Genomic DNA, 24,667 nt, shown 5'->3' with positions numbered 1-24,667 from the left:
TGCTACAATTTGTTGCAGCTGTCAAACTGAACGAGTGCAGAGTGAAATACCCTTTTCCACAGGCTGTTTCATGTTTTTCCTTAACATGCTAATGGTGTTTTAGGAACAGGTTCTCCTCTGTTAGTGATTTCACACTGTTGTGACTCCTTCAACTTCAACACATTTTTCAGCCAGCACTGTAGTTGTATCAGAGGGATATATAGGTATATGACTTGTTCTACTGCAGATATTTTCTCTACCAAAAAAAAAAAAAAAAAATTTCAAAACAGTCAGTGTCATCAATTTCCTCCCATTTTCTTGGTGGGTACAGTTTGAGAATTGGAAGATCTTTGTTCTTTTCTAATTCTAGTTATTTTTTCCCTCACATAGGTGGGCCTGGCTCTGGCAAAGGTAGCCAATGTGAACAGCTAGCCAAGAAATACGGATTTACTCACCTGTCCACTAGTGACCTTCTCCAAAATGAATTATTGTCATTATCAGAGAGAAGTAAATTGATCAAAGACATTGTGGAATGTGGTGAACCTGTGCCTGGCGTGAGTGATGGTTTTATTTGGGGTTCTAATGGTTAAACAAAGGCCATGGTAGGTATATTGTCTAAACCAGTGAAATAGATACTGGAGCTGATGGTTCCCATTTCAGTAAAATTAATCTGTAACCTCAGGGAGACATTTCCTCTTTGCCAAATCCATGGCACTTGTTTCCCTTTTCAGTGCCAGTATTTCTTTATGTTTCACATAGGCAATATATCAGACATGAAATACAGTGAGACAGATGCATTGCAAAATGTAAGTGTAAGTACAAGAAACAGAAACTTTATGTCCTTTTTATAGCGTTACATTTCAGATTCAGAGCTGGTCCTCCTGGCAGGTATTTTAAATTACAGTACCTGCAGCAGTTCCCTGCAGAGCTGGCTGACATCCCAGAGTAGCTGGACTGCAGCTTAATGGAGATTGTGAAGGCAGAGGATGTTGTTCTCAGCTGGACCTGACTTTTACATGGCAGGTCCACAGTCCCAACTCTTGGTGGGTATTCAGCGACTGCAGCTAGGTCAGAGGATGTGTTTGTTAATGAAAGATACTGGGAAATTTTGCTCAGGGGAAACTAAAAGCTGTGCTCAGGCTTGATTTTGATTGCTTTGCTCTTCAGTGTGTTTGGTCAGATGGGGTCACTTTCCATGTAATATAATTAGACCAGTGACATAGCAAAATGCAATCAGTTTGGAAAAGAGTACTGCAGCAGTACTCTGGAGTTTCACAGGTATTAACATTCATTTTGAAACTATGAAATATTCTGACCTATCTGGAGGGCATTTTGGGAAATCTTGGGTGGATTGCAACATCACATTTGTGCAGCATCGCCGGTCCTGAGAGCATAAAAAGCAGGGTGGCCTGCTGCCTGCAGGACAAGAAAAACACCTGCATTCACAGAGCTGTTTTCAAGGGTGTAGGACCAAAGTCAGTGCAACAAACAAAGGTATCAATCTCTCTTTTTAATTAACCAACTAATTCCCTCTCTTTCCTATACAGGGTATTGTTCTGGAGCTACTGAAGGAAGCCATGGTTTCCAAGCTAGGGGACACAAAAGGATTTCTGATTGATGGGTATCCCCAAGAGTTGAAAGATGCAGAAGAGTTTGAGAGCAAGGTGACCATACAACTGTAATGCTGCTGTAACTCCTGTAATTCTGTGCTGCTTCAGTCCCTCTCTTCAGCTGATTGCAGCAGGGACGTGTAAAAAGCCAATCCAGGAGAGCTGTGCTGCTGATCACTGAAATTTTGGCACCCCATCAGTATAGCAAATCTAGCTGTTGCCCTTACCTATAAGGAATCTAGAATACAAGGAGAAGTAGAGGCTGATTTTTTCTAAATTTAATGTAAATCAGAAACAATTCACATTTTGGGGAAAACATAATTTTAGAACCAGTTTTCTGGTTCTAGTGGATAGTGCTGTACTTCTCATGAAAATCTGATGCACGATCATAAAATTATTTATCTTCACAGTTAATATTTATTACCAGTAAGCCAGCTCTGCTAAAGCTTGCTGTCACTTGCAGCAGCCAAACCAGATTTAATTTTTGTGGTGAGTAACAGGTGGCACAGCCATAAAAAGAGCGTTCTGCAAGTGCCTGCGTGGCAGCTCCGAGAGCTCTCGATTTCCCCAGTATGTGCTGAGACCTCGTGAGAAGCCTCAGCCGTGCATTTCTCAGCCTGCAGGAAATACTCTGTCTAAGACTATGAATGAATCTGCCAGGGCTTGGGAGAAAAGAAGTGGTGAATTAGGGATAATAGATAATCTATGTTACATCATATTACACTCCAAAAATGTCCTAAACAAGTATATAAGGTAATAAAACTTTAGTGAATCCCCTGTTTTCTCACTGAGCCTTTAGCTGCTTTATTTATTTAGTTGATTACCATAAAAGCTTACCAAGATTTAGGCATCAGAAGCCAGACAAAATAATGAGCAATGGGATTTGCTATAGAAGCCATTTACAGAAATGTTGACTTACTAGTCCCTTTAATAAAATGCTTTAGACTATTAAAAAGATGCTGGAGATTTCTCTCATTTTGTGTCTGAGGAGGAGCTATTTCAGCAGTGCTATTTCTCTGGTAGGCATACATGTTGGTGTCCTGTGGACACTCCTCTGTATTATGAAGTGGGATTTAGAGGTTGGGGTGTCCTGCACTGAGGTATTGCAGGCAAGTAAGTCCTAATGCATCCCAGGCTGAAGCAGAGCTCCTTAAGTTCCCTGAAAGCAGCAAAAGATCCCCTAGTCCTGGACTACATTTGGCATTTGGAGTAAAAGACAAAGACTTCAAGTGACTGTTTTGAAGGTGCTAAGTCCCCCCTGTTGTGCCTTGTATCCACTTTGCACAGGCTGGCTGTGAGCTGCTCAGTAAAACTGTGAAGTTTTTTTCAATGAATCGTTTTTGAGTTAATGCTCTGCAGTTCTTTCCTGTTTTATTTAGAAGACATCAAGAATAATGCTTATGTTTCAGAGAATAAACAGAATGAGCTATGTAGAAATAGCAGATTCTCCAGCCAGTATAACCCAATTCCCTTCTATGATGCAATTGTATTTTTACCCAGCCATAATTCTACAGAAGCACAAAACTCTGTTCCCTCCTCAGTCCTTCTACAAGGTGAAAAAACATTTTTAGATTATATATTCCACAGCACCAGGCAGGAAGTACCCAGTGAGACAGAGTAAAGACCCAAAACATTAGACTTGTTTGGTATGTATTATTTAAGCTAAATTGTATGAGGAAAATTGTAATTTAAAAAAAAAAAACAAAAATTGCTGTAATACCTGATAAGGGCATTAGTTTCACTTTTTGTGGGTTTTAGTTTGGAAGAAAGATATTTCTGTAATGGTTTGAATTCCAGATAGCAATACTGAAACTTCTAAGAAAACCATGTACATTTTTCAAAAGCAACTCAGACTGACTGTATCAAGCAAGAAGCTATTATCTGATCCTATCAGTCAGTAGAGTCCTTCATATCCTCATTGTAAGGTGACGATATAACTGATAAAAGGAATTATTTCCCATTTATTCTAATTTAGAACAGACCATGGAATTCCTCATGTAAAACTGGGAGGAAATAACTTCTCACCATCCAAATCCAGTTATACAAAAAGGGCATTTGTTTAAATCATTGATTAAGCCCACTTCTTTTTTCTTTTTTTTAATTCTCTATGTCTCTTGCACTATTAAAACTGCCTTGTTGGCTTTTTTAATCCCCAAACTCATGCTGCTACAGCTAATTGCATTAATGTTTTCTGTGTGGAAAAAATGGGTAGATAAAAGCCTTTCATTGAACTGTCTGACATAATCCCTTGACTTCAGCTTCTCCTAGAAAGTCATTAAGGGTAGTAGAAAGGTCAACACAATCCAGACATCCTCAGTCAAATGCAGAAGCCCTGACATGAAATATTTACCTTTAGAATATTTCTTCCTTTGGGGGCTGTCAACAAAGATAACAATGACAATTCCCATATATCAGTCATTTAGACTTTCTTTACTGTAGCCATGGTAAAAATATGATTTTGTAATTGTCACTAGTGTGAAGTAATCTTTTTCCAAAACTTCTCACTTTTTCCTGTAAAAGTGTTTTCCAGATCCCTGCTGGAAAGGGAAGGAATGAGAAAAAGAGTGAGCGTGTCATTGAAGGATTAAATACATAACTGCATGGAAAAATAAACTTCTTTTCCCCACTGATCCTGTAACACCTTTATTTTGCTTGAGACAGTGGAATTTATGGCTTTGGACTCAGCCCAGCAGGTTTTGTTCATACAAAATCTTGTGTCAGAGAGTACTGTGCCTGAGCAGGGTGCATGACAGTGCATTCCAAGATTTATGCTAAATGACATACATATTTTGAGTATTTCAGGGAGAGAATGATGAGGATTTGTGTTTAGAACTTTTGGCTCTCTCCTGAAAAACCATAAAGAACATTTTGCTCCTTCTTGCCATTTCTTTTTTCCCCATAATATACTGCAATATCTATGATCAAATGTAGAAAGAGATGATTATTTATGACCTTTTCCAGGCCTAAGAATCAAAATAAATAAATCTGTATTTATTTTTATTAAAGGACAGACTCCCTCATGACTAGTTTGGCACTAGCCAAACAGCATTAAATGACCAGCTTCCCACAGAATTTGGAAATTACTTGCCAATTTGAAAATGCAGAGAAATGTATCACATCCCTCCTTTGCAGCATGGGGAGGAATGGTGTGGGTACACTGCAAACAAGGACATAAAATACTGTGTGACATAAAGTAATTCACAGGATGTATTCCTGTGAATATTTGATGGTGTCCCTGAGCCTGTTGTTACTCATTTCCATCTCAAGTGGGTACACTTTTATGTGAACATTTCCTGCTACTGCATCTTGAAATACTAAGCTAAGTTTACCACTCCCTTTTCACACATTGAACAACAAAAAGGCTACAAATATAACTGAGTCAAGTATTGCATAAGTCCTGTACTGTTTGCATCCAGCAAATAATGAACTGACACTCTTGAGTCCAAGTAGCCAGGATTTGTCAGATCCCATCTCTTTATCTCTCTGTGTAGAGCCCAGGCAAGCACAGCCTTGCTCCTCAGTGCTGGCATCTCTTCGTGCTGCCACAGTGAGGGGTGGTTGTTAAGAAGCATCATTTCCCCATAGAAAAATACTATTTGCTCACAAATTCCTTGGTGACTGTTTTGGTGTTATCCAAACAAAATCTCTTTTGCTGGGCCAGTGCTTTGAATATTTGTTGTTTTCCTTTGTCTCTAGATTGGGGAGCCAAAGCTCGTGCTCTGCCTGGACTGCTCTGCAGAAAGCATGAGCAGTCAGAGCTCTGAGAACACTGAAACCACTGAGGACAGGATTGGAAGCTACTACCAAGCATCAAACCCTCTGATTGCATACTATGAAAGCAGGACACAGTTATGCAAGGTAAATACTTGACCTTTTAAATTACATGATTGCTTTTTACTTCAATTATATTAGCAGTATTTGGAAAACACTGACATGTCACCATTTATGAACTGTTCCCACACTTTTCAGGTGTTCTCATTTTACAGTTCCCTGGTTTGTTTGCAACTTCTGCAAAATTCTGAGTTCCACAGTACAGTTTGAAAGAATAAAACCCCAGATTTATCCTTAGTCAGAGAACATATCCTGAATCAATAACTCATCTGTGTAGAAGCTCTTATTTAAAATAAATTCTAGAAAGCTTTTCTTTGAGTATTAGGATTTATTACTATATAAGAGCTTTCAGAATTCGGATGAAAGATTATGTTAATCCAAAGCCTTTTAGTAAAATTTTCAAAACTGACAGTGTATATCCTGAAATAAAACAGGCCTTCATACAAGAGAGATTCTTTTTGCTGGAATAAATAACATAGTTATATTAATTTCAGTGAATTGCCTCAGTTTGCACCTGCTCAGGATGTGATATTTTAAGCATTCTTTTTATTCTATAATCAATACTTCAAGAGAAACAAGAAAAAGTGCACTTAGCTGGCACAGCTGTAGACTCATTTACATAGGATTCTGGGGTTTTTTCTTTCTTTGTTTCTCTGCTCTGTCATGGCAAACTGTCCTTTAGTTCAGCCACAGAAAGATTTAGTCCTACTGCTCTGTCTTGTCCTAAAAGAGAAAGAATCCAATAACAATTTCTGGAAATATTATGGGATCTATTTTTTCTAAGGGCTGTAGCAAACATGAAAATCACCTGCCCCAAACTTTTCTCCTTTGCAAAGTTCCTAAAAGAGGAATGTGCAGCTAATTTATGCACCAATATCCTGACCTGAGGACGGGGTAAATGACACAATGCTGAGAAAAATGATACTCAAAGGAAGAGTTCTGATTTGTGGCCTTTCCTTACCCCAACAGTAAGTGCACATAAGACAAAGCCAAGTGTCAGAAAAAAGGTCCTGCTTACTTTTAATCTTTAGGCTTACAAAGGATTATGTGGTTTATTTGTTTTTTCTCTGAGAAGCTATCTTGCCAAAATTGCAAGGATGTGCTAAGAATTCAGTACAATACACAATACACCAACACAGCACAATGCCAAGGAAAACAGAGCTCTTTGTCTCACTATCCTATTCCAGGGAGCTGTGCCTATCACAGTGTTTCCCTTTTTGAAGCATCAGGGAAGTGACAGCCCCAAAGAGAGTGAAACTGCACTTAATACTTTCACACAGATTTTGCAGTCATGGTCTGCCTCATTTCACATGATGTGCACTTTCTTTGCCCTTCCTTAATGCTTCTGCTGTAAGTTCCTGGTCTTTCCCCTACAAAATGGCAAAACATGCAGTCCTTTCTTGAAAGTTGGCAGCTCATTAGCTCCTCAAGGAACCTGCCAAATCTGTGGGTCACAGCTGGGGATATGTGATTTGTACTTGTACCATTAGTTTTGGGGAAGCTGACATTGTGTGTTTGCATGTTAGAAAATACCTGTGCTTTGCTGAGTCTACACTACTTTTCTTACAGTGTCTGTACATTGTCTGAACTTGCTTCTGGTGAATGTGGTGCTTACCATATATCCATCTTCCAGGTGGAACCATTGAGTATGAATGCTCTGTGAAATCAGCTTTATAAACATTATTGTGGGAAATGTCTTTTAAAACTATTTTAGTGGTGAATACATTTAAGCTACATATGTTGAAGAAAGCAGAGTGTCACGGGGAAGTTTGCAATTCCCCAAGAACGGGGTTAGTTTCTTATTTATAGAAACAGATTTTACACCCAGCCAAGCATTGACATTAGCAGCCACTGGGTGTTCTCTGAATGATGAAAGGAAATTCAGGTGGAAAGAAGAAAAACTGACAATAATAACTTCTGATCAAATATATCAAATGTAACTTCTGACTACCTGTTGTGTTTGTTTTTTTTTTTTTGGTGCAGGCTAGGCTAAAATAGTCTTTGTTTGTTTTTTTTAAATTTGTAATATCATGCACGCAGAAGACTGCGACCTTACCTAGAGGCAGTCGAACATGTTTAATATTTTTCTTTCCCATTTTAATTAAAACATCACATATTTTCAGTGCTGGGGATTTGTTCATTCCTAAGTGGGTTTATCACTCTCCAACACTGACCAAAGCTGGCTGAAGATGTTTGTGCTGCCATGGAGATGCTGCTGCCTCTATAACTCTGTTTCCTGAGAGAACTGTGTGTGTTTCCTATCCATTTCAGACAAAGTCACCAGTTAATTTACCCGTGCTGATTTGAAGACCCCTTAAAATAAATTCTCATCTGCATTCCTGGATTTATTTTAAATCACCCATGGACCTCCCTGTAACTACAGATCAGAGGCTAGTGTACTCTTTTCCTTAGGCAAAGCTGGTGGGATCCAAGAGCTTCAGGGAAGCAATGCCTTCATGAAGGTGCTATTTGGTGACCTAGATCAGTCTGTGATCCCAGGATAAGCAATGGCCAAAGCATCTGAAGAGAAGCTGTTTAAGAGAGGAAGAGAAGAAGAGTCTTAAAGAGTCTTTGATTCCTGCCTAGGTTTGGTTTTTCAACAGAAGCAGCTCTTCAGTGAAAGGCCCACGTGAGCTTTATGTCCCTTGGGAGTGCAGCAATGCACTTTCTTAAGCATGCAGAGGAGTGGGTGTTGAGATTCTAGAGGAATATTGGAGTCTAAATCCTGCTAACTTCCACAAAGATTTGGCATTAACCTTTTCTAGCCAGCTTACTGCAGCATGTGGCTAAGGACCACTAAATTCTAGGTATTAATTGTGTAAGTGATCATGTTTTATAGGGCTTGACTGTAGCATCCAGCTCCACGTGGCCACAGAAAAGAAAATCAGAAATAGACTTGTGTAACAAGAAAATGGGGTTGGCATATTGGTGTAATTTAATATCTCCAGTTTAAAATCTGAATTTAGGACTGGACAAAATTTCCCACTGACTGGGAACGGCACATGACAGCAGTGGGATGTATTTAACTTCTCCTATCCACTCCAAAGGTTTTCAGTCCTGAAAGAGGCTGATTAAATATGCAAATGTAAAATTCAGTCCTGGGCAGAAGGCCAGCAAAAGGTCTGGTGTGGGAATTAGATGTTGGCTGTGCACTCAGCAGAGGAGGAACTGATTTGTCACACCACATCAAGGTGTGGTGAGAGTCCAGTGTCAGAGGAGCTTTCTTACTCTGTGCACTGGAACACAGAGTAAGAAATGCTTTACTCCATTTGGAACAGGCTTTAAGGCATGGTTGGATGGAGTCTGACAAACACAGTGCAGACAGAAAAACTCAGCTCTGACCTGGCTTGCTCTGCACTCATTGGGAATTCTCTCCCTGCTTTACAGAAGAGACAAAGGTATTTGGTTGTAACAGCATTCCCACTTCAATCCTCCAGGATTTTATGACTTTCCCCAACCTGGAGTGATTGTGCATAGGTGCATTCATAACTAATATGATATGATATCTGGAACTGGAACATTTTTCCATTCTGCTGACCTCTGAACAAGAACAGTGACCTGGTGAAGCTGACAAAATATCGGAATTGTGTTGGAAATTTCCTTTTAGCCAAGATTCCCTCTTTGTGTTTCTGCTCAGCAGTGGAGGCTTGAGGCATGCATGGACAGAGGGTAAAGGCTGTGGGTGCAGATGAAACACCTGTAAACCTGACAGGAATAAAGAACAGCAATCCTTCCAGCACCCTGCTGAGATGAAGAACTGTGTACATATTTACAAGGGAAGATGAACTGACTGAAGAATGAAGGGCAAAGGCAACAGTGTTCTCACTTTTCTGCTGAGGCATTCAGTTTCTAAATTGTGTTCTGGAAGGTAAAGTAGTTGAGACTAACACGTTAGAAATTTTTCAATTTTTTTTTAATTCATGTTTTGGGGATTTAATATCCCATAATTTCTTTTGTAGTCAGTTCCAGAACACCCACCTAAGGAGCTGCAAGTAGCTGCTTTTCATGAAAGACCTTGTACTGGAGATGCAAGGGCTGAAAGCACTGCTCTCTAAAACACTGCCTGCAAGCTGCCTGCTTCTGTGGGGATTAGGTGCTTCAGATAAATGGCATTAAATGAAATGAAACTAAATGCATTATAGTAGCAGTAAGCAGGTAGACACTGTTGGTTTTAAATCTATTTCTCAGTGAGTTCCAAGGCACCTGGACAGAAAAGTGCATCAGAAAATTTAGTAGACATCTACTTGTGTTTTGACATGGCAAAATGTAAATCCCTTTGAATATATGGCTCTCTCTCAACTGAGAAGAAAAGGAGGGGGGAAAAGATTGTTTTTAATATCTGACTCATCCTTTAAAGCTTTTTTGATGTGACAGTATGTAGGAGGGTAGTAAGTAAAAGAGAAGAGCAATGCCTTGGTACTCAAGCAAGACAGCCCTGATCCTACCTAAGACACCTGGTAGGTGCCTTACATACAAATTTCCTATTCAAAGTCTGAGGAAAAGGGCATAATTATAACAAATAAGCCAAGCAGGGCAGAGCAGAGGTTTAAGGGTGCCCAAAAACTTTGACTCTTTCAGATAACATGCTACAAAAGCTTAGCCTACAAAATCCAACAGGAGTTAGTTTTTTCTGTGCTTATTTCCTTTCATTATTTTTTTTCTCAGTGCTGTTCTACTATTTCTTTCTAAAATCACTTGCAGTCACATTTTCCATAACCATTATCATAGAACATGTGACCCTCCACCCTCTCCCCGTTTTTCTGAGCGTGTGTGGGGAGGGGCGACCTCCCCCTTTCCAGGAGGGGTAATCAATGGTAATAGTGAGAGCAGTTATGTGGTTTATTTCCATCTTTTGAAAGGTTCTGAGACCCATTAACCCTCATAGATAAGGATGTGGGGAACAAAGGAACAAGTGATTCTCTATTCCCCCCTTGGTGCTTTGTGGCCCATTAGATGAGAAACTGATCTAGAAAGATCCATCAGAAGCATTAGCGGAGATCATGGATAAAACAACAGAAAATGCATGCCTGATATGAACAGGTCTCAGGGCAGTGTGCTTCAGTGTATTTTTCACAGCTTGATCCATTGCTGTGAGAACCAGGTGCTGCACAGTCTCAGAGATTTTCTAACACACTCTAGTGACAAAGACATAAATGTTAGTGACAACACAGCTGAGCTTGACTGACCTTCAGTAAGAGGTTTCTAACTACTGAGCTCATTCCAGAGTCTGTCCTCAGCCATCCTCTCTACAGACAGTCAGGTTCTCCTCAGTGGCAGGATATGTTTAGAGCTCTAAATTTCAAAACCTACAACAAAGGTAGATTTGTTGACAGAAAACTTAAATTGGTTGATTTTAATGACAAAAGGAGCAATATTGTACCATAGGGATGGTTACTCCTGTAGTTTTTCATATGAGCTCATTAAATTTCTCTGTATTTGAAGTTACCAAAAGCCATAGCTGGATTTCAAAACTGTGGAAAACTGTATAGGGATCTTGTTTTATGAGAAGTCAGCCTTAAATAGCCTTGAAAACAGGCCTAATTTATGAGGTTTGTTAGAATCTGAGGAAGAGAAATACACAGTTTTTTCTCTGGAGCCGCTGAGAATTGTTGAATTACTGTAGTACTAGATGTGAATTATTGGCACATTAAGTTAGTTTTGTGCCACAATGTTTAGTTAGTTTTATGAATTGGGCCTTTGTTATTTAGGAGGCCAGCATGGGAAGCACTGGGGCTGTCATTAGTCAGGCCCATCCATATTTTATTGTGCTGTTAGGAAGTCAGCATTCCAGCCCATCATAAAGGGTGACGTTTCCATGCTTACAGAACTAATTCTTCATCACAACTCCCTAGATCTAGACCTGAGGAGCAGTCCCAGTTCTAAAGAGGTCACCAAAAAGCCAGTGGCAATCATTGTGCTGGTAAGATTAGATCAGTTAGACAGTGCAGAAGTATTTATGAAGTAAAAAGATAATAACAATAATAATAATACATATTAAGATGAGAGCTTTGAAATGGCTGTGGCTTTCACCCTGCATGTAGTATATTTCCTGTGGGATAGCCATATGAAAATAGTTGTCTTGGCAATTGAGACAGGCCAAACAAGGTGTTTTATAGCAGCTGAGAAGGGAGTTGCTGGTTTTGTTTTAACTGGAGAAGGCAGACATTTGGTTCAGAATGGTTCATCACCCCCATTTTCTCTTTGCTGCTAGTAAGTACCCCCCACTTCTAAACACTTCTGAAAGACATGCAGCAGCAGCAGCAGCAGCATGAAGGGCAGTGAGGGGCCAAGGGAGGCAGCCTGGGAGCCGGCCAGGGCACTGAGCACAGCTCAGCTCACACAGTCGCACACCCTGCAGCAGCCCCAGGGGACAGGCCCAGCCAGGCAGGGCTCCTAAAGGCTGGCCTGGCTGGGTACCCAGTGCTGGAGCTCTGCTGATGAGATGTGCCAGCACTTCCCACAGGGACCAAACTTCTCAGCATCTGCAGGTGCCACCAAGAGTGAAAGCCAAGCTTGGAGAGTGGCTGCAGTCCCTGCTGGAGCTCTGCAAGGAGCAGCTGCTGACTCCCACACAAGACTCAGCACCAAGGGACTTCCATGTACATGGACTGCAGTCAGCTGTACAGGAGCTGGCTGCAAGACAACTTCATATCTGAGCAGAATTTCTTGGCCTATTTAAAAATACATTTATTTGAACATGAAACTCCCTTAATTCTCCTGCAGACCAGAGATGGCAGAAAGTATTATAGGCAGGGATGTCCCCTTCAAACACTACAATTGTCTGGCTTTCTAGTCAGCAACTTGGAGATGAAAATGTGGCAGTTCAGAAAAAGGTCCTTTCACAAAGTTGTCATGGATCTCTTTAATCTTGTGCAAACTTCATGTCATGCATACATGAAAGGACTAAGCATGGAGAAGCACAGAAGAATCTTGCTTTTGTGTAAAGACCAAATATCTCAGAAGGCATTTGAGGAAAGGAATAATCAGCAGAAGCATCTGTGTGGAGTACACAGCCAGTGTGAAAGCTGCTTCTGTCACTGCTGTGAGGGCTGAAGACAGCTCTCCCTCCTCAGGTGGCACAGCATGGGATGGACATGAAACTCCTTGCTCAGAACAGCTCAGTTCTGCCTCATGTTTTCCAGGGAACACAGACAAGTATTACTGGCTGCAAGTGCCATTCCTCTCTGCTGAAATGCAGCTCTCTCATCTTCAGCTCAGGAGTGTAAATTCATCTTGTTTTTGTGAAGTACGATAATGAAAAATAGCTTGGTCAGAAAACTGAATCTTTGGGATGTTCAAGAAAAAAATTGCTTCAATGAAATTTGAGTTCTTTACCCAAAAGCAGTGCTCTTATAAAAGATAGGGGCAAAGGATGTCATAAAACCAGAACCAGCTCACCAAGTTTCCAAATACAAATGCACTGGAATACATTGATTTGCTAAATTACTGTGGAGTGGCCAAAACCCAGAGTGCTGTGCAGCCCTTCAGAAGGACCTTGCCAGGTTGGAGTGATGGGCAAAGAGCCCTTGGCATCTGATCTGCATCAAAGGTGTAACTTCACTTTAAAACATGGGTACTTAAAGCTCTCTCACTTGACTGATGTACTTTGCTACAGACAACCGAGCCTGCAGAACCTTCTTACAGAAACCTGTGGAAACAAAATGAGTAATCTGCTTTATTAAGCTGCTCCTCTACATTAGAATGCCTCTACCATGAAGCAGAACAACTTTCATTTTATATTAGACCAGTTTTTTGTTGCAGTGTTTAGATTCTGAGATAATTCTTTGTAACCTAATCAAAACTGGGTTTTTTTGTGCTTCACAGGTTGATGCAGAAGGAACACAGGAGGATGTTTTCCTGGAAATCTGCAAGACAATTGACTCTTTTCTGAAAAAGGAAGAGGCGGCATTTTTTTCACCAGAAATGCAGTAATGGTGTGTAAGGTGCCCAGCCTTGCCCACGTGCACCCCACAGCCATGATTTGCTGGTCAAAGCAGAGCTGCTTCCTTGAGAGGTATCTGAAATTTGTGCACGTGGCATTACTCTAGATGAAATCTTAGTTCTGGAAGTACACCCAACAGAAAGTGGTGTGTATGCTAACCCCACTCTGAGAACTGTATTTTGTTTTCTTGGGTGTTTGCTCTTCATGGGTTAAAAGCAGCAAGGTGAGCAGCAGCTCTGGTTTTGTGTTTCATGGTCACACACATGCCATGGGAAAGGGGGCAGTGCCTGGCTAGCAGGGAGCTCCCCACCCACCCCAGCCACTGTCCAGCAGACTGACAGTAGGGCTATTGCACACAAGTTCCCCATTGATTATTATTTTCTTTTTATTAACAGTATTCATTTTTGGGGTGTCACTTAGCTTCTTCTTGGGCTTTAGTGCCTGAAACCTGTTCTCTGTAACATGTAGCTCTAAGAGAGCTGGAATTACTCAAGCTACAAGTTAAAATAACCTTTTCACACATCCCCAGAACACTGTTGCAAGGAGAAAAATTCACTGAAGATACAGCTGAATGTTGTGGAAGTCTGTCAACCCATTATTGGGAAGCAGACACCATTTTTGAGACAGTCTTGTCTTCTGCTGGGAATGTTATGATTTTGTAACTGATTTCCCAGTTTTGTGAGCTGAGAATGATTATTGTATTGTATAGTTAAATGTGCAATCCAGTAATGATCCATATTGACAGCACTTGTGCTATAGCTATTAAAGTCCATATGTAAAGTTGGTTATGAGCCAGAACATCTCATGTCATCTCTAAATTTCACTTTGGAAGTATTTCAAATGCAAAATTCAGATCATCGTCTGTTGTCTTGTACTGGCATTGCCAAAGCTTGGGAAGGTGTGGTGGGGTGGGAAACCAAAAAAATAGGAAAATGTCAGGGATTATTTGATTCATATTGCTTGCACCTTTAGTAAGCCATTTATCTGTAATCTGCAAAAAAGTCTGTAAAAGTGCTATTGTATTTCTGTTAGGTTAACTAAAATATTGTGGAGTTTCTTTGGTAATACTGACAGCTAAATAAAACCTTGTTTGACATTGCTGTAAAGTAACTGCATCCTCTTACTGGAACTACTGGATGAATTTACAGTGAAAGTGGGTTGCATGATTGCTTGTACTGTCAAAGGTGTACTTTATGCAGATTTGCATTTTTAAAGTTACCTTTCTTGTAATGAAGACATAATACAAATAAAACATGTACAAAAATGAGGAGTAATGATTTCTGTTACAGTATATGTGGGTTTAATCCTTTTCAAAGCACAGTACATGACTTGAAAATATAGCTCAAATCAGCATGCTTACAGAGTATGTCCTTTTTCCAACCAGGGCAGATTCTTCTGTTTCCTTTTCTTCCTTAGCATTTGCCCTGTAGATGCTAATTCAATTATTTTTTAGGGTCTGTTTTACGTATGTTCTTATCCTTCACATCATGGATGTTCCTTCTTTCCTGGGTCCTTCTATAGCCTACATTTTACCTCTGGTGCTCTAGAAGTGCTTCTCCAGCTCCAGCCAGTGCCATTGAGCAGCAGCAGCAGCGCCTGCAGTACCACACCAGCCCTGGGCACCAGCAGCTGCTGCTGCTTCTTTTTAAAAGAATACTCTGCAGTTACCACAAAGTTGCAAATTCATCTGGGTAGGTTTTCTGGAGTATTTTCTATGATATTTAATTACAGTAGAAGTTATAAAGTGTGGGAGTCTCACACTTGTGCAGGATGGGAACAAAGGCAACAATCAGCTGCTATTTTGTTGGGGTTTTTTAAATCAAATTACAAAAATTATTAACCATACACTTTCAGTTTAATTTTTCTTTCTGCTTCTTCTGTCTTTTCTGTGTAAAAAACCAAAAAAATCCCATGCTTGATTTGGTGTTATGTGCATTAGATACCTATTTGCATACGTTCATAATGTATGCAGGAACAATAGCTGCATATGCATGCATAGGGAAACATTAATATTTATACATATTCAATAAAATAGGACTTATCCAAGACACTCTTGAGTGATTCAGACTTGAAATTATCCTTTGGCTTCCAACCTTGTTCCAAGGATACCAAGATCTTTTGTTCTTTCCAAGCTATCCTAAACTGATGACTGAATATTTTCTCTAATTTACTTTTCTTATTTTATTCCCATAATTTTTTCAGGATATAAACAGAAAATTAATGTTACCACAGATCCTCTTCCTGATAATATACCTTCACCAACTCTAGTTTCCTATAAAGACCATGAATGATGTGGAAAGCATATTTTCATGGCCTTAGAAAGCCTCTCAGAGCAGTATCTTTTCCAATTAAAATACATCACGTGAGTTTTGTGTTGTGTTTTTTTAAGGTTTATTAAATTTATCTAAGTATATGAGATACGTGAGATATGCTTACAATATGATACTTGCTCAGTGTTTTAGTAACTGTACTGTATTACTTTCTAAATAGATTAAATGCCTACATTCTTTCTTCTGAAGCAAAAAATAGCTACACCTAAAGTTATTGCAAAAATACTGACCAATTTATAATTAAAGTTACTAGGTGCAGCCAGCCAATTATCCTTCCTATTGCCATCTTTTGAAGTCAAATTAGTTTGTTTTCTAGCTAATTGCTCTGAGTATTCTAGCTTCAAAGCAACTGGAAGTCTATTACAGTTATAAAATAATCAAGTGTTTCTGAATCACAAGCTATACATTTCAATAAAAAATATATTAAGTAAAATATGTCACAATAATTACAAAGCTTCTCAGACAATGGTATACACTGTACCAAGGCTACTAAAATCTGGATTTTCTGTGGTCTGACAAAGAAGTCTGTGAGTGAGGAGGAGAGAACTGGAATGCTAATCCTGCCGGGCCGGAGCGGGCCGAGCCCCGGGCGGGAGCGGCACAGGCGGCGCTGGGGGCCCGATCCAAATGTCCTGTCCAAACTTTCCATCCTGATTAAAGAGTCAGAACTACACAGAAAGGAAGTCACAGCAAGCATTCTATATATAAACAGACTGTATCCACATAGTTTATTTCTCACAGTTCTCCTGACAATTGAACATTATTTAAGAACATACTGTATACACAGATAAGAAGAAACATACAAAATGTTTTAAATGATGCACAACAAAATCCAGCAGTATAAAAGAATGCATGTGAACCCTTGCTCACTGCTCAGGCTAAATTTAATCACTGTTTAAATAGTAATAAAAATACAATCTTTCATGGATCTTGTGCAGACTACAAAAGAGGAAAAATTATTACCATATATATGATTTATATTAGGCAGTTTTCTTTGATGAGTTGCACTAACAACTCCAAATACAGAGGCAGAAGGCTGTGTATTTTATTTTAAAGGAGTAAATGTTGAGTATTAGAGACTTTACACAGTTACTAGCACTGGCACTTTTCACCATATTTTGTACACATCACATGATCATCTTATATAACATTACATTTAAAAAATATATCTGAGTGACAATTTTATAACATTCACACACCATGAGCTGGTTAAGGAAGCAATGCCACAGTTGCCCCCTGTAGTGCTTCACTGTTGGTAAATAGAGTTCATTGTGGTTTTAAAAAAAAAAAATTTAAAAAATTGAAGGTCAACATGATTAAGCAGCTCCGATTTAATAAAGGCCCGTAGCCAACCATTGCTGAGACAGTGAGTATTTTTAGAGTACAGCCTAGAAGCAAACACTGTCATTGGTTAAAACCTTGCCTAAAGAAGTCAGTTACTGTGCTGAAAACTATTTCACAACAAAACTGCAAGCTACTAAACTGTTTTTATATAAATACTTCATCTCCTCTGGATCTCATTATAACCAAGCTCTTCAAAGCCTTTGGAATTTACTCTATCTTTAATGTGTGCTCTCATTTCTGGCTCACCCTTTTGTATGTGTTTCTTTTGTTTAGATTCACCACCTAAAAGTGACTAATGTGGTGAAAGAAAAGTCTCCCAGTGAAACCTTCTGCACACTAGGAATGTTCAGCTGCTGTTCAGTGATCTAGAACCATGACAGCTCAAAGCTGTAGTTTGACAAGTACACCCAGGAAGCTGTCATGCTGTGAGTGACATTTCAGGGAAAGCAGAGTCTTTCCAAAATGTGCACAGAATTAACAATGGTGCCATTGTTATTTTTCAAAGAGGATAGTAAACCCAAGTTGGTAGATCTGCTTCCCATGTCATCTATTTGCTGGAAAGTAGTTTGGGTCAAGATAATTGTAACTGGTGCCCTGGGACATGCAGTAGTCTCTGTCTAAAAATGTCTCTGCTCTGTAAATAGGTTCTAACTGGTGATCTTCCTTATGAATCTCTGTTTCATGCAGACTGCAAGGGAAAGAAAAAGATAACAGTTTAAAAGTCAAATACTTTCCTTATATTTAACTTTCAGAAACAGTGATCATATGAACAGATTCAAACCAAACTGGATAGCAGTTCATTCATAAAGTCTAATTCCCCCCTCTATTTAACTGTACCAAACCTATTTGTCCACTGTATTAAAGAAAATTAAATTATACATCCAGAATCTGCTTACAAAATGTATCTCCCACAAAGAGATGCTAAATTATCTTCCACTTTATTCAACACAGGGTAAGTGTCCCGTGCTGGAGCAAGGATTTCCAGCCTACATAGCAATTCTGCAGCAGAGAGATTCAATGTAATGACAAATAGCAAGTAGAAGCACAGGCTGCTTACCAGTCAGAACAGGAATCACAGAAATCCAAGGACATTTCTTGAGGGCAGTCTTGGCAGTGCCACCGAACGCCCTGGATGGGTTCAATCCCGCAGTTATCGCACTGTGGAGCAGAGGGAAGGGCACTGAGAAAGCAGCAGCTGAGGGAGGCACTGCCATGCTACCAGTGCACACCAACTCACCCCATGGCAATCTCTGTGTGTCCCTGGGCTACTGCCAGCCCCACAGCTGAATTCTCCTCACCACGTGCATAAAGAATCCTCATTCTCCAGGAGAGGCCCTCCAGAGCCCTGAGGATCCATCGAGCTTTTGCCTTGCTTCCCACTCCCCCAGTGCTCCACCTTGGCACCACCCTGTGTGAGCAAAGCAGCCCAGCCCTGCCTGCAGACACTCTCATCCTCAGGTGGCTCCAAGAGCTGCTGTGACACAGCACAAGGACGGGATGTTTCACACAGGCCCAGCTACATGGAATGTCTGCCCTTCCATGGCAGAGGGAAGCAGTAAGACCAGACCAGCAGAGCTTGTTGGGCTGCTAGGGCTGTGGATCAGGGCACACTGATGCCCTTTCCAACTCAGGAAATGTAGTAACACATCATGGGTGGGCTGGAACTAAAAGCCAGATGGCCAGGAAGGAAGGGGAATAACATGTTCAGAGAAGGAAACAGAGGTCTGGAACTAAAACTGAGCAAGGCGACAAGAACTAATCCCAAGTGCAAGAGTGTGGCATGAAGAGAAAAAAATCAAAGATAAAACAAAACATGAAAGACTAGATGAAAAATTCACAGTGGTACAGAAAAGGGGCAAAAGTATTTGATCAAAAAAAAAGAAACTGGGAAAATGGTACTTGTAGGCAAGGAGAGCTTTTAAAAAACCTGAACTATGAAGAGTGCTGCAGAGACAGGACTGAAAAGGAAAAGAGAATGTGGGAAACAAGTCTGTGCTCCCATAGCTCATCCTCTGTCCATCCATCAGAACCTGAACTGCTGTCTCAGCACTTGTGGAACCCAGTGGGGCACAGCAGCTGCTCCTGCCACCACCGAGGCACTCAGGGTTACCAACACCTCACACAAGCCCTGCCACAGCTGCACCCCCTCTGTCCACAGATGCTTTTCCAGTGTGAGGGCTGGAATGAGGAGGGACTGAGCACACCAAGAGCTGTTCTTTGAAAATACCAAGTTCAGAACAATGCTAGAACTGAAAAATTGGCTCCAGTTATCTCAAGTTGAGAACCGAGACAGTGGAAAGCCTTGACCTCAGTTTTTATGCTCCAGCTCCCCTCTGCCCTGTGAAACAGAAATAATACTGTGCCTTTCATTTTTTAATGAAGAAAAGAAGTATTTGCAAATTGCTTGGATATTATAGCAGTGAAAGCCATAAAAAGCCCACAAGGGATTCAATAATTCAATATTCAAAGCACAGGTTGAATAATGTGTAGTAAATGAGGCCAAAGGCTCTGCAGAACCAAAACTGCTCTCAATGGCTGCTTATTAGGTGAGATCTGTCCAGCCCACAGACTGAATTTCCTGAGGGAAAACAGCCCATAATCACCTGATTTCTCAGCTTACTATAATGCATTATACAATCAAAGTCAAATGCAAAGAAACTTTCAAACTTTAAATGCTTGACACTGTGTAATGTCAATTTACTTCTCAGGATAATTTTATGTAGAAAAAGAAGTTTGTTGAAGTCTGGTCTGACTGATTAAAGCTTCAAATTTTGGGGGGAAGAAAATGCTTATTTAAAAAATCCCCACAAAATGAAACACCAAACATACCATGCCAACTAAATCCAACAAAAATAAGAAAGAAGCACCTTGGTGGTCTAATAACTTAAATCTGTCAGTATCAACTGACGAGGCTCTCTTAATTTTAAAGTCAATTTGAAATGAACCTTGAACTGTCCTTGCATTCTTATGTAAATGGGTATTAGAAAAGAAATCCATCTCCATAACACTAAAGAAAAAACCCTGTTCCAACAGTTACAGTAACCAGTTAGACACAAAATCCCTTGCAAACCAGAAAATAAGATTTCCAGAGTGCCCTTTCTTTCATGTTGCCTATTAATGGTTGTTGCTCAGACAACACATCAGTTTACCTTACTGGTTTTTTTCTTAATTTTACATAAACATTGTTTTATATCCTTGCTTCGACTTCTGTCAGTTATCACTTGATTAGATTGTGAAGTAGCTACAAAACAAAAAATTTTTAATCTATTACTCTTATCCAAAATTTCTGTCCCTTCTTTGGCCTCAGGTGGAGGCAAAATTGCTCTAAACTCATAATCAGAAAATTATCATTAATAATCACTGTCAAAACAGAATGTAGTGTCAAATGGAATTCTATTATGATTTAACAAGGCTCTAATACAAGCTGTATTTTCATAATGTGGTGAGAAAAAGACAGCATGTTTATTAATTTCCATATAACATCAGCATTCAGTGAAAACTGAGCTACCAGAAAGACTGAATTATGTAGGCTGTTTTTCTTAAAGAAAATGAGGGAAAACAGACTCAGTGAACAAGAACCAAGGAGCCAAACTTGTTATATTCCATGAAATCTTTTCAGGACATTCAAACCACATTCTCTTGGAAAACTTCTGCATTCCACTGAGCAACAGAAGAACATCTCTTGCACTCACCTTAAATCCCACGTGCTGCACAAACCCACTTTCTGCATGCATCTGCTGGAGTTTCTGTTTCTTCAATTTTTTAAACTCTAACAGTTCTTTGTATTCGGGTAACTCTCGATATGTTACTGGAATACTCTCTTCATCCTGTTCAAGGTAAAAAGAAAGACAGAAAAATATTCTTACTTAGGAATACAGTAGCTAGTAAGACATGAATTTGTTCCATAAATCATTATGTATGATTAATAGTATTCAAGAAATTGATGGCACTACTCTAACATACTGGAAAAATATTCTTAAAACCATAACAGCCATATCCAGTATTAACTTCTCACCTTTACTGGTAAGAATAAAATGCAATGAGAAGCACCATGCCATGACTGAAAGAGTAGAACTCACAGTTATCCAACTCCCTTTATCCCTTTACTGTCTCTTAAGAGCTTATAAAAACAGACTGCTGTTTTTTCATAAATTATGAAGCAGTTTGTCTCCCTGCAGGCCAGTGCAGACATCTTTGCCAGAGAGGTACAACAAATGCTTCTCTCATTTTCAAAGACATGCAAATTCTGTTTTTTCTCACACTGTTTCCTTCAACAAAGGTTGAGGATCTGCTAAGAAAGGACAGAAGCTCTAATTCTAGTTCAGATGCTCATTTCAAGTAATGGTTTTATTGTAGCAGCTGTAGTTGGTAGATGTCACCTGTTTTCAAAGATGACAAGTCTTTACTGATGAAGAGCAGTTTTCACATTCTACACTGACAGAAACCTTCAGGTAGGGAGAACAACTACAACTACAAGATAGTGATTAAAATTCTTCTAATGTAGCCTGCATGTGTAATTTCCATTTCTTTTTATGAATCTGTGAAGATTGAAGATTCTGTATTATTTAGTAAGTTTATTAAAGGAAGTGAGGGAAAGAAGCTTTACTACATTTCTGAAAGGCTTTATCAATTATTTAATTGCAATTATGAGCCTATATAAAGGGCTAGGCTGCAAACTATCAGAAAAAGTTATGGTTAAATGACACAATTCAGTTGTGCAGTGATAAGCTACATTTCCTTTAATATAAAACAGAGATTCACCTTCCACGCAAATCTCAAAAGCTTTTCTGAGAACAACTGCCCATCACACAATAACTGGTTACTGAATAAAGTATGCTTTAATAGCTCCCTGTGTGGACAATTCATTCTGGAATAGTAAATAGCTGTGTTCTAGAATAATTATAGACTACTCACAAAATTAAGAAATAATAACTGAAAAGTAAATGAACTCTGTTAGCAATAGTGGGTCTTCACTTGAAAATAACTCGTTTATACCAAAACATAATTTTTCAGGAATAGTTATGACTGGTAATAATCAGGCAATTCTTTTTGTCTTTACACAGGAAAAGCATGTGGTAATTCCACTGTGAAATCAAAGAAAACCTTTTTTTCCTGCTACACTGCTTTTCTTCTGCTAAATGACACAAAGACAACGACTGTCACTAAGAGATCTGACTTGTAACACTAGAATAGAAGCCTTCATTTTGAATATAGTTTACAGTCCCTTTTTGCTTCCAAATTGCTATTATTTTGTACTGATTGTGGGGATCTTTTGGATAACTGAGCTCCCCTGTGTCTTTCTACCTTCCTGAAAGCCAGAACTGGATCTCTCTGGAAATGTTACTCTAGTGAAGGAAGAAAAGATTATGCCAAATTAAAAAAATGTCACTGCGTGGCACACGACCACTCTTATCACTGCTATGGTGCCCACATTAATTATGAGTTAGGGCACCATGGTAAAACCAAAATGTTTCAGGAAACTGTTCAGAACAATTAGAAAATATGTATTTAAAACCAATACAGAACAAAAGCATGTTAGCTCAAAAAGAGGTTGCATTGCATCTCTTCTAACACGCATTTTGCTTTCCAGGCCTTTTAAGATTCTTATTGGAATATGCAAAGTTATCAGGAATGGCTGTGGAAGAGCTGGAAGACCATCGCAGAGAGAACACAGAAAATGAGCACAGATGGGATTTAAGACTAGGAAATAAATAAGTAAATGTAGTACGTAAGGAATACTATGCAGTGCAGGTAAAAAAGTCACTAAAGAAAATGAATGGACTGATAGTGGGTGGCCTCAATACTTGTGTTATGCAACAAGGTTTTCACACACAAGATGTCACTAGGCTCACCAAAAACAACAACAAAAAAAAATTAACTAGTCAGGTTCTTCAGTCTAAGGAAAACAGGAAAACCACAGTGATTCACACCAGCTGTGAAACTTGCCCAGCTCCCAAGCAGTAGGATATAGTCCTTCTACGATTCTGTATGGAAATGGGAACAACATATGTCTAAATTCCTGTTGTATTATTGCATGGGATAAATTAGGAAAGTAGTACACTCCATGATGCAGCAATTCACTGGGTTAGGATGTCTACTAGAATGTGCCTCTAAGAATACATAAATATGCTTGCTGATTGCCAATTCACTCTGTTAGTTCACACTTTGAAGTGGATTTTACAAAATTCATAATTAATTCAGCCAGTAGAAGATAAAAAAAACCCAGTGACGCCAATAGCATTTGAATTTTACCAGGACTCTATGTAACCTTTCTAAAACACATCTTTAACCAGAATCCCAACTATACCATCTACATGATTTTCAAACCTCTCTCATACCAGATCACTTACTAAAAATATGCAACTAGAACTTCTTCGAGATATTACAGGACAAAACTGTTTATGACTTACAGACTTCCCTCCTGATTTGGTCTAAATTCTTTGCTGTCAGAAGCTGTTACAGTAATAATGTATTTATAATTCAAAATGGCTCATGAATCTTATTACAATTTAAAACTTCCTTGATGATATTTTATGGTGAAGATACCTTATCTGTTAAACACTAAACAAGGTCAAAATGACAGCAAGCAAGACATTCTCTGACTGATTAAATGACATACCGACACTTCTTCTTCTGCTGCAGTGTCCATATGGCTGTGAAAACTGCATCTGTCATCATCTTCATCCATATAAACTGGAGGTTCATGAGATGTCATGAAAGTTGAAGGTTTGAAAAGATGTTTATTTAAAGGATGTTGCCGTCTACTTGATGACTACAGTGAAAAAATGGTATATTTTAAGAAACATTCCTTGGCTATCATTTAAATAAATAATCCTCATTGACAAAACTTTGCCTGGAATTTGTTCTTTCACATGAAATATTCTATAATGTTTCCAATTACTTATATTTATATCTCTGTATCACAGCTGCAGTTCTTTTCCCCCATAGCAAATGGAATCCAATAAACAGTGTGGTACTTTGGTAAAAATGCAGCAAAGAAAGAGCCCTTACCATAAAACCCCAACCACCGAAACAGGTGAGACTGACAGCAAGAGTAAAACACAAAGTAAGGCTCTTACAGTTTTGAAGACTGAGGACCAGAGAGCAAAAATATTAAAAAACTTCCAACAGTGTGTGAGACCAAGCAAGGAAGTAATTTTGCAGAGGTCCAAGAGACAAAAGGTCCATGCTTGGCACTTATCAATTTCTTGTACTTGTGCCTTAGAAAAAAACCCCATGTCTAGACCTATTGTCCTAGTGCAGGAGGGATAAAGCAATTCATTGCAATAAAAAGAGGATTCTAAGAGTTAGAAAAAACTGCTCCCTAAAGGTTTTCATTTCCACTGCAAGAAAAAGGAACATAAAAAACATTAGATGGAATACATTACTCCATTAGTGCACATCTAGAAACTTTCAACTTTAATACCGTCTGAAGGTGTAGAATGATGCCAGTTTTAAAAGAAGTTACTTAAAGGCACTCTGCCCCTATTACTTATTCCCCAGTGGGAGAATATTAAATATCAAAAAGAAGAATTTGGGGTGAATGAAACTGACTCAACCCCTTACTTAGCTGCTTTCCAGACTAGCAGTTTGACATTTAATGTCAAAACTTACATTCCTCGACTAAAAAA

General features: G+C 39.2%; 2 protein-coding genes across 5 annotated transcripts in view; one reads left to right on the top strand and one right to left on the bottom strand.

Annotated features, from left to right (window-relative positions):
• AK5 (adenylate kinase 5) overlaps positions 1-14,629 on the top strand; it is an 82,483-nt gene extending 67,854 nt beyond the window's left edge. For both annotated transcript variants that reach the window (XM_071436480.1, XM_071436481.1), the window contains exons 11-14: positions 370-533; positions 1,527-1,643; positions 5,286-5,447; positions 13,245-14,629. In XM_071436480.1, the coding sequence (XP_071292581.1) occupies positions 370-533; positions 1,527-1,643; positions 5,286-5,447; positions 13,245-13,352 (551 nt within the window). In that variant the 3' untranslated portion in view covers positions 13,353-14,629. The remainder of the gene's footprint in view (positions 1-369; positions 534-1,526; positions 1,644-5,285; positions 5,448-13,244) is intronic.
• A 1,759-nt stretch (positions 14,630-16,388) lies between these two features.
• The window catches only part of ZZZ3 (zinc finger ZZ-type containing 3), a 56,083-nt gene continuing 47,804 nt past the window's right edge, over positions 16,389-24,667 (bottom strand). For all 3 annotated transcript variants that reach the window (XM_071436477.1, XM_071436479.1, XM_071436478.1), the window contains exons 10-13: positions 23,656-23,808; positions 20,729-20,863; positions 18,094-18,194; positions 16,389-17,724 (exon numbers count right to left, since the gene is read on the bottom strand). In XM_071436477.1, coding sequence (XP_071292578.1) covers positions 17,580-17,724; positions 18,094-18,194; positions 20,729-20,863; positions 23,656-23,808 — 534 coding nt within the window. In that variant the 3' untranslated portion in view covers positions 16,389-17,579. The remainder of the gene's footprint in view (positions 17,725-18,093; positions 18,195-20,728; positions 20,864-23,655; positions 23,809-24,667) is intronic.

This window comes from Agelaius tricolor, unplaced genomic scaffold (assembly GCF_023055355.1).
Source record: "Agelaius tricolor isolate 1412-34295 unplaced genomic scaffold, bAgeTri1.0.p SCAF_11, whole genome shotgun sequence".
NCBI lineage: Eukaryota > Metazoa > Chordata > Aves > Passeriformes > Icteridae > Agelaius > Agelaius tricolor.
Note: the sequence above shows the minus strand (reverse complement) of the source record. Positions and strands in the feature narration are given on the sequence as shown.